The sequence below is a fragment of the Atta colombica genome, unplaced genomic scaffold (genome assembly GCF_001594045.1).
Source record: "Atta colombica isolate Treedump-2 unplaced genomic scaffold, Acol1.0 scaffold82, whole genome shotgun sequence".
Taxonomy (NCBI): domain Eukaryota; kingdom Metazoa; phylum Arthropoda; class Insecta; order Hymenoptera; family Formicidae; genus Atta; species Atta colombica.
In genome coordinates this window covers 530892-540338 of record NW_017259575.1, presented here as the reverse complement: position 1 = coordinate 540338, position 9447 = coordinate 530892, and the positions used below count along the sequence as shown (strand labels likewise).

At 32.0% G+C, this 9447-nt stretch overlaps 1 protein-coding gene across 1 annotated transcript; it reads right to left on the bottom strand.

Moving 5' to 3' along the window:
- Nucleotides 1-1595: 1595 nt before the first annotated feature.
- On the bottom strand, nt 1596-6268 carry LOC108692747 (syndetin). The gene is made up of 9 exons (XM_018201157.1): nt 6209-6268; nt 5096-5611; nt 4103-4785; nt 3644-4019; nt 3255-3542; nt 2707-3180; nt 2498-2619; nt 2215-2404; nt 1596-1991 (listed from the first exon to the last, which is right to left on the bottom strand). The coding sequence occupies exons 1-9, from the start codon at nt 6266-6268 to the stop codon at nt 1881-1883; spliced, it is 2820 nt and encodes a 939-aa protein (XP_018056646.1). The 3' UTR covers nt 1596-1880.
- Nucleotides 6269-9447: the final 3179 nt, after the last annotated feature.

The following is a 9447-nucleotide window of genomic DNA, read 5'->3' as shown; positions in this document are numbered from 1 at the left end:
GTGCTGTTATCTGTAGCAATTAAAAAGACTAATTGTAACAACTTATCCCCGTAACAATTTGCCCCGGTCGCCCCTATATATATATATATATATATATACATATGCATTTTTTCGATTAGAAAAAAGAATATCCAGGTGTGATTTGCCATTTAGAAAATTAATGACATTTGATAAGTACGACATCTTATCAGGGGCCATACAAAAAAATTTAAGGCTCATTAAAGCGCTTCGAAATATAAGAAATAATATTACATATAAATCGACGCTGTCAGCTTACACATGGATCGACGCTATCGGCCAGAGAATTCCTAATGCACCATGATCGAATAGAATATTTCCGAGAATGAAATATCTGCCTTAGAAGAAAGGAAGATTTAGGCAATAAAGGAGAAAATCAATATTGTTCTGTTAATTTACGTATTTATTCCTATTGTTTGAATAGTCTATATAGTATGTTACACTCTTAATTATATATGGCCCTCGAATGTTATATTATATAAAGCTATTTACATATACTTATTCAAATAAATTATAATTAACACTTTAGGAATCTTCCTTAAATCAATGAGCAATCTGTGTTCTTCGGGATAAGAAGAGTGGATTGTTCACAAGAATCTCGGGCATTAAGATAATTTCGATTAGGAGCATTTATTGGTGCAACAGGAGCTTTTTGGTTTTATGGTGTATATATGGAATATAAATATATAATAAATGCAATATATAAATAGCAATTTTTACGAAATCGGAAATCGACGAAGCTAGAAAGTATATATATGTACTTGTATATTACTATCATTTGTATAATAAAAATTTCTTAAAATTGTGCATGCTGTGGTATATATACATATGTACCATGCAATGAACATGTAGCAATTTCTTATGGTAATAATTCATGGGTATAGAAGCACTAAAGATACTTTACAGTTTACTTTTTTATTAGTTTATTTTAATATATATTATTCCTAATTTTTTACATAAGACTGAATCAATAGTAAAATAATATTGTTAAAATTTATTATTGGGGAGTCATGGTTTTACTATTTCGACATTATAATTAGTTTTGTGTAAAAGGAAATATTAATCACATCACATCATATTTTCCACTTTAGCTTCAGAAATACACTTGTTATTAAATCAAAGTTTAGTAGTATATAATCTCAAGAAAAAGAAAAAAAATATCACATATTTCATGTAATCTACATTTTTACAAAAATAAAGTTATATAAGATAAAATTCTTAAAATAGATAAATATTAAAAGATTATATTTTAATGATAATATCATATTTCAAAAAAATTTTTTTCTCAAATTATTGTCGCAATGCAGATCATACATATGCATATGATTTTCATTGTAAATCAAATTTTGAGTTCTTAGTTACCACTATGTCGCGTTATTAATACTGCAGTTCAATTGTAAATTTCAAGATTCATAAATGAGAGATTCATATAACCGACAATATTCGAGAAATATCTTGAGATATTACAAATAAACTAAAGTTCCATACTAATTCGCGTGTCAACTAACTGTATAGATTTTCTAAAATACAATGTATATGTTAAAACATTTGTAATATATACATTAGAGCTACAGTTAATATATTGTAAAAGCGTTCTTAGAATTACGAGATTCATATACAGAATACTTCAGAAATATATTGAAATGTGACTTGCCTGGTTCGTGATTGTGATTCTCTTGGAGATTTAAATTCCATAAAATAGTTTAAACACGAATATATCTGATCAGTTTTGTAACGTGTACTTAAAAATTGTTTTATGTACAATTAACAACAAGATTATCGTACCCCTGATTTTGATAAACATTTCAAGCACTTCCTATTTCGATATAATCTTGTACGGATTTATAATAAATGGTTGGATGCTATCTATTGGGCCGCTGTTCTTCCACAAGTGCTATCAATCGTTGCCGTGTTTTCTTATTATTTTGACACGTCGCCGAAATCAGACCGACTAAATGTTTAACTGAATATTCCTGCAAGTCATAATGATACATTTTATATACTAGTATTGGAGGTAAAGAATAAAAAGATAAAGAATAAAAAATGTCTCTCTCTCTCTCTCTCTCTCTCTCTCTCTCTCTGTGTGTGTGTGTGTGTGTGTGTGTGTGTGTGTGTGTGTGCGCGTGCGTGCGTGCGTGCGTGCGTGCGTGCGTGCGCGCGCGCGCGTATGTGTAATACTATGAATATTATAGATACCTTGTGCTCCTTAATCCATTCTTCAAAGCTATTTTCAGGAAGATAATAGGCTTTGATGTACAATTCAACGTACTCCCTATGTGGCATAGGTCTTAATGACGTCACTTTCTCAAATTTTGACTTTAGCTGCGTGAAATCGAGTTGCATTAAAGCTCTACCACCATTGGAACATTTTTTAGCATTGGAAAATCTAGAGTAATAAAATTATATTTCTATTAATTGAATGTAGTTCTTTTAAAATATTAAGTACTTTTAGAAAGATATAATCATAAATTTCTTATACCCTTCCACTAAAGTATGTGTAATCAAGTGAGCCACATTTTCCCATACTGCATTGCATATATTCGTATTTAAAGTTATGTACGTTCCAATAGTGTTAAGTCTCTCATTCAAAGTGCACACTTCCTATGAAAAAATATCAAATTATAATTTCAATGTCATGACTGACAAAATTTTGTTTAACAAATTTAACAAATTTTATTTAATACATACTTGGATTAGTGCATCAATATAATTACTGTGTTGAGACATTACGTCCGTCACTTCCCAATTGACCTTGTTCATTAAATTCAAAATATTTGCAACATCAAATGTTTGTGATGTTACCGCCATATAGACTGGTTTTCTTAAGTCTGCGGCAGACGCTATCGTCTGCATATAAAATTGATGTAAAAATCCTCTCTGAGGACTGTTGGCAATGAGATGCTCTAAATAAGGTTTTAAACCTTCGTATTGTTGTCCTAGAAATATCAGAGACTCGACAGCTACAATACGTTCCGTTAATCCGTAAAGTTTCTCGGGCTGTGACAAGTTCACAATGGATGAAAGCTGTGGTTGTCTTACTTTATCATAATTTGCATTGCCATTTTCTTCCATTGTATCGTTCTCAGAGATAATCAATGTTTCTCTGATTCGAGCTAAAGATAATTTTAATTTCGGACTATACAACGAGTCACTATTGATTTGCTGCAAGAATAAAAACCGTATTCTAAATTGAATTCCGGTCACGAATGTAATTAAGAATCGTAATGTGAACTTACGAGATCCGACGTAAAGAATAAGTGTACTGTGTAGAAGCATAGCTCGAAAAATTGTATCATGCTCTGTATGACAGTAACCGCGATTGATCGTAAAAGCTTCGACATCTGTAGATACTTGCCGCACACTCTCAGTATGCTTAACGTCGTATTTGTAACCATAGGTCCAGATTGTTTGAGTTTGCACTTCTTTTTAACTTTTGTGTGATCTGGTTCGTCGACATATTCATGCTTTAATTCATCGGGAATATCCTCGTCAGACTCATCCGAAAAATACGCAGGTTGCTCAATCTAAATAAGAAAATGTGAAAGATAATAATATAGATTTATTATTTTGACAAAATAAATTAAATGTATCATTTTAAAATGTATTGATTTAATGATTTTCCTACATCATCATTCATTAAAATATCTTCATCCATAGTATCATCCAATCCTATTGTAAATGGTGACAAACCACCTTCCAGATATTTCTGCAAGTCAACTCCCGTAGAATTATCACTATCGCTTAAGGTTGAGCTATCTAGACTATTCCACGTTTTACAATTATTGAGCGAAGGTTTCAGACTTCGAAACTCCAATAATTGAGTAGCCATGAAATTGGATTTCACAGGGCATAATTCCCAACCATCATTTTCCAGAAACATTTTCAATTCATCCAAACGAGTTGCGTGATAATGAGAAAAGTAAGATAGGGACTGTTTTTTAATAGACTCCTGCAAGTTCTCCGACTTGAAACCACAGAGATCTTCCCCAATTTCCATCAATCTGTAATTAAATTAAGATAGTTTAACAGATGGTTCATTTATTTAGCATCAATTGATAATTATTGTTACATATTGTATGTTTACCTGTTAACTATACCCAATACCTGAACAAATTGTTCAAATTTTGTATTTGTCAAATCCGTGTTCATCAAATATATTGATATTTTCATTTCCACATCATGCCATACTCGGACCATACCGTTCTCCAATTTGTGTTTGACATATTGCTTGCTTAAAGTCGCTTCTAAATCCTTAATATCGGATTTACACTCGATTTTATCTTCTTGTATATTATGCCAATTTACAATTAAATGATACGAATTCAGTATTGTCCACAATGATTTGCACAGTTCCGTGAGACAAGCTATACGTGTCTCACGAGGCACAGCCTGACACAATTGTTTATATTGTCTTTTCACATCACCTCCTGCATAGCGATGGATAACGGTAAACGCCGTGTTATGAATGGCAGCAGTGAAATGCATATGCAATTGATCCATAGCGGATTGAGTCTTTCCTAACAATGTATATGCTTCCTGAATGGAAGAATACACTGCGACATCGAATTCAATGCACATTTTAGAGAGAGTATTGTCTAAAGTCCTTTCCGCTTGATCTAAAATATTTTGCAAATTCGTGTTCAATTCAGCAATACAATGGAAATGCTTGTAAGTCTGAGCCGCACTCTGGCATTCTAAAAGAAGCGATATGGCTCCAGGATAATTCCCTTCATTTAGAAGCTCTTGCAGACGATCTCCTGTACATTGCTATAAAATAATTAGGTTTCAAATGTATAAAAGATCCTCAATTCGTTTAATATGACATGAAATTAAGATTTAGCTTTTTATAAGGCATACCCAACACACACACACACACACACACACACACACACACACACACGCGCGCGCGCGCGCACACGCACATACACACAAAATATCAAGTCTAAAATTAAAGCATAAGATGTCTGAAAAACATCTCCCAATTTTAGAGACATCTTTTAAAGATATCTTATGTCTCGATTTTGTGTTGTCTGAGATAATCTTTTTAAAGACAAACATAAAATATAAATTAACTTACCAAGGTCTTTATGGTATTTAAACTATTTAACAATTCTTGAGTTACTTGTCGTCTCTGATAATTAGCTAATATGCCTAAACTCGCTTTGGTAAATTGTTTCTCAGCTAATTGCAGATCTGCCCTTCCAATCTTACATATTTCTAAAACAGCCTCCAGTTGGTCTTGCAACAGCAAAATCTTGTCAAATTCCGCTTTACAAGCACTCTGCTTTTGCAAAATAAGCTGCAACACTTTCTTGGAAACAACTTGATGTTGCTGCTTAAGTTTCTTATAACATTTCTCAATTTCCTTAGGCTGCAATATCGTTGGCAGTTTGTTTAGTTCATAGCGTGATGAATCAAAACTGCCATCAGTATTGAAATAAACATCTTCGATAGAGTCTAACACATCCTGATCAGGTATAGGCTCACTCTCTGTTGATTGATCTGCCTCCGAACAGAGGTCTTCACATTTTTGTAAGTCAGGTGGATTAAGCAGATCTGGATTCAAGCCCATAAGTGGCACTTTGGTCACATTCTGTAAAAGATAAACAACTATAGATTTCATCTATTTTAATAATAATATGGTCAATGTGTGTATATGTATATCCAAATTAAGAATATTATTTTCTTTAATTTTAGTTAATAATCAGATAATACTAATAGTAGAGTCGAGACTAAATGGATATTTTTATAGCACAAATATGTGTGTTATTGAATTATATAGATATACATACATATATAAAAATTATTAAGTAATTTAAATTTACATGTATGATTTAATACAAATATTAAATATAGATATTAAATATTAAATATAGATGAATTATAATGTATATTTAAATTAGAATAAATATAACTATCATGAGAGAGATAATATAATTAAATATTAAAATGTTACATTTTTAAAACTACTATTTTATCACTAATCCTCGTTAAAACTAATTACAAAGATAAGAAGTATGAAAATAGCAAAGTATCGCAATATTTTGACAACGAAACGTCAAATTCAACTATCTGTACACATCACTTCCGAGTCGTCACATAACCTAATTCCTAACAACGCAACAAACGAAGCTGCGCTTATATTTGGCGCATTACGATATTCGCTTGAAGTATTCGTGAATGGGCTTGCCTGCTTATTAATGAGGCCAAAAAATTTAATCTTCAAATCCTCCATGATGTCGGATTGCATCGCGATCGTCAGGCCAGACACATTCTCGTCTGTTTACACGACCACAATCGGCTCAAATCAGCTCAAATCGGTTGGTGCGCCCTGCGTTACCGTGACATCTCTAGAAGCGGGAGAGGCATAATAAATCTCGACCGCGAATATCGATAACTTTTCGATTCTCTATAATCGCGAATTTTAATTCAAATCCGATGAGAGAAAAAAGAGAACCGATGACCCACTTTTATCCACGTATATGTGTGAAAACGAGTGGCAATACGTCGAGATATTTAAGAATTGCCGTTTTGATTTCTTTTGAAGTTGGCTCGATTATTTTGCACTGCCTCGCACTATTACATGAGAACTTTAAGTTTTCATCATGATTCCCAATAGTGGATCTGAATGTTGCCCTTGGCGAATATATGGAACTTTATAAAATGTTGACAACCGTTCGATTTTTAAGAGTTTATACGTTTTCAAACTTTATAAGAACGCTTACAGAACACCATTGGGTTTTAAACACTTTCAGAACGTTTATAAAACAACATATATATATCGTTTCAAGTTGACATATATATCGTTGAAAGTTCTGTAATGCTAAAGTAACGCTTTCCAAAGGATGCTCAGTAAACGCGGATGCACTTTCGTGCAAAGAGTTCAGATTTTTCAAACATTTAGAAAATGCTTTTCTCAATATCGTGAGATTTTTTTTTTCTATTCAACAAAACGCTGTTCCAATGTGGCGAATTATTGAATCTCAGTAAATATTTTGTAAGGCTTTTACGCAAACGGCTTAAAGATAAAATACGTTTTTCTCAACTCTATAACACAAGCGTTTTTCTTCCGTTTAGCAAACATTCTTTTACATATCCGATTTTCAAGTAGTGCACAACATGGTCACTAAAAGGACACAATGAAATTTCTCGCATTTAAAAAACCATAGGATAGGATAAAAGGCGATAATGAGACTTTTCAATAAAAAAATTTATATCTTTTTTTTTAACAAAACGTCTGCGTTCAACCGGCTCAACACTTGAACTGAACGTTCATATAAACGTCAACAAACATGAAACTTCTTATTTTCAGAGAATGTCTTCCAAACGCTGCAGCGTTGTAATTTCTTCGCTTTATGAATACTCTAGTGACTATTTTTAAACTCTCAACAAACTTCCGCAAACGCTCATATAAACGTTAAACAATGTTTTCTCATTTTCGTCAAGGATTTTAAACATACTTATATTTGACTTTCGTACATCATGGGTTCGAGGAGACGCTATTCGCGCTTTTTAGCGCTACATACCGCGGAGCTGCAAATAGCGTTAACAAACACAATCATGATGTCACTAATGATAGCGTGTTACGTCACAACTGCGCCCTATCAACGCTATTCCTTCCGAGGTAGTATATTGGTAGCGTTAGTATATTATAGCGTTTACAGATCCGTAAACGATCCTAGCGAAGCGTTGGTAACGTTTAACATTCGTCAAAGTTATTATTGTAGATTAATGTTTGAGGGGATTCTGTTCTCGAATGGCACCAAACTTTTCTCAGAATTTCGTAAACACAGAAAAAAAATCAATTGGGTGGTACAGCAAACCTATAACTGCGCGAATCCAACATCTCTAACTAAGAAGATTTAATGGTTTAATAAATCGCTATTGTTATAAACTGTCAGCTTTGCTACTTTAACAAATCGCTAATCTTCAACTGTCACCTTTGCTATTTTAACATAAAAAGTTGACTGACTACATATTACGACTGTAGATTTGCTGAAGTGAAGATTTAGCCGTGTTTTTTTGTCTGTGAACACGTTATGTAACGTGTGAATTTCAAATTTTTTATCTCATAATGAATGCAATCTCAATTTTTAATCTTTGCTGATGGCTTGCCACCAGGCTGAAATGAATATAATTCTTGCTTGTGTCATTTTTAACTTTTCAAAGTTTCTGCGAAGTTCAACTTGTGTATTTGATTTCATTATAAATGTAAAAGTCAGAGGTATCTTGTTAATGATAATTTTTAATCCCCGTGTACGGAAAAAAGTTATTATTGCGATATAACGCGGCAGAGTATTCCGCTGCAGATGCGTAAGGTCCTTATTAGATGTAGATATGCTTCTTCTTCTGAAATCGACAACAGATGCTCAAGAATTCTTCCTTTTATCTGATTAATTTACTTAGTGTAATTATTAATTTTTTGATCTAGTTAGTCTATTGTTCACTTCGGCTTAGCGACAAGCTATCATAGAGATTGCAATTGCATTCTATTATTCACTACGAGATAAATAAAAATTTTACAAATACTTTACAAAACCTTAAAAATTTTAATTATAGGGAAAAGTTTGATTGATGATTGAAAGCAGAATTTCCTACATTAACTTAACCTCGACAAATATATTTCTCTACTTAAACGCTACCAACCAATCAACGCTACGCTAGGATTGTTCGGAGTTTGTTAACGGTATTGTGCTATTGGCTCCAAGAACAGCGTTCCAGCGCGAATAGTTTTATAAGATTTCACTGTCACGTCAGTTGTTATCAACTGGTGATTACGGATTTATATATATTTGATGACTACAGTTATAATTGATTGCCGATGAAATCTTCTGTTACGAAATATGTATGAAAATTGAAGAAGGAACATTCAAAACGCATAGCAGTTTATAAACACTGAGATAAACATCGCTTACATATAAGAAGCCCGTAAGTTATTTATGACATTAATATATAAAAATTTTTTATATTTTATATTTTAATAACGGTTTTCGAGCTTTAAGCTTTTTTTTTTTTCTTTATTGTTAGTATGTGCTATATATTATTAGATATGTTATATAAATGTTGAATATTTTTTTTAACACATCCTTTATAATCTAATATTTTTTTTATAACATTCTTACACAATGTTTGATGTTAGCAATAAAACGAAGTTATATAATCATTTAACTATACGTCACAATTACAAAATATACACATAACAATATAAAGTTTAATAAAATATGCTAATCTATAATTAACACATATTTTCAACCGATATTAGATCTTATTTAAAAAAATTGTTTATTTTTTAGGCAATCATGATCGTAACAAAATATATCATGCTTTTAACAGAGATTTTATTGCTTATACTGAAAGTTCCATATTATATTTTCAACGATGTGTACAGATTAATAAGACCAATAAAGAAAAAGAGCGTAGCTAATGAAA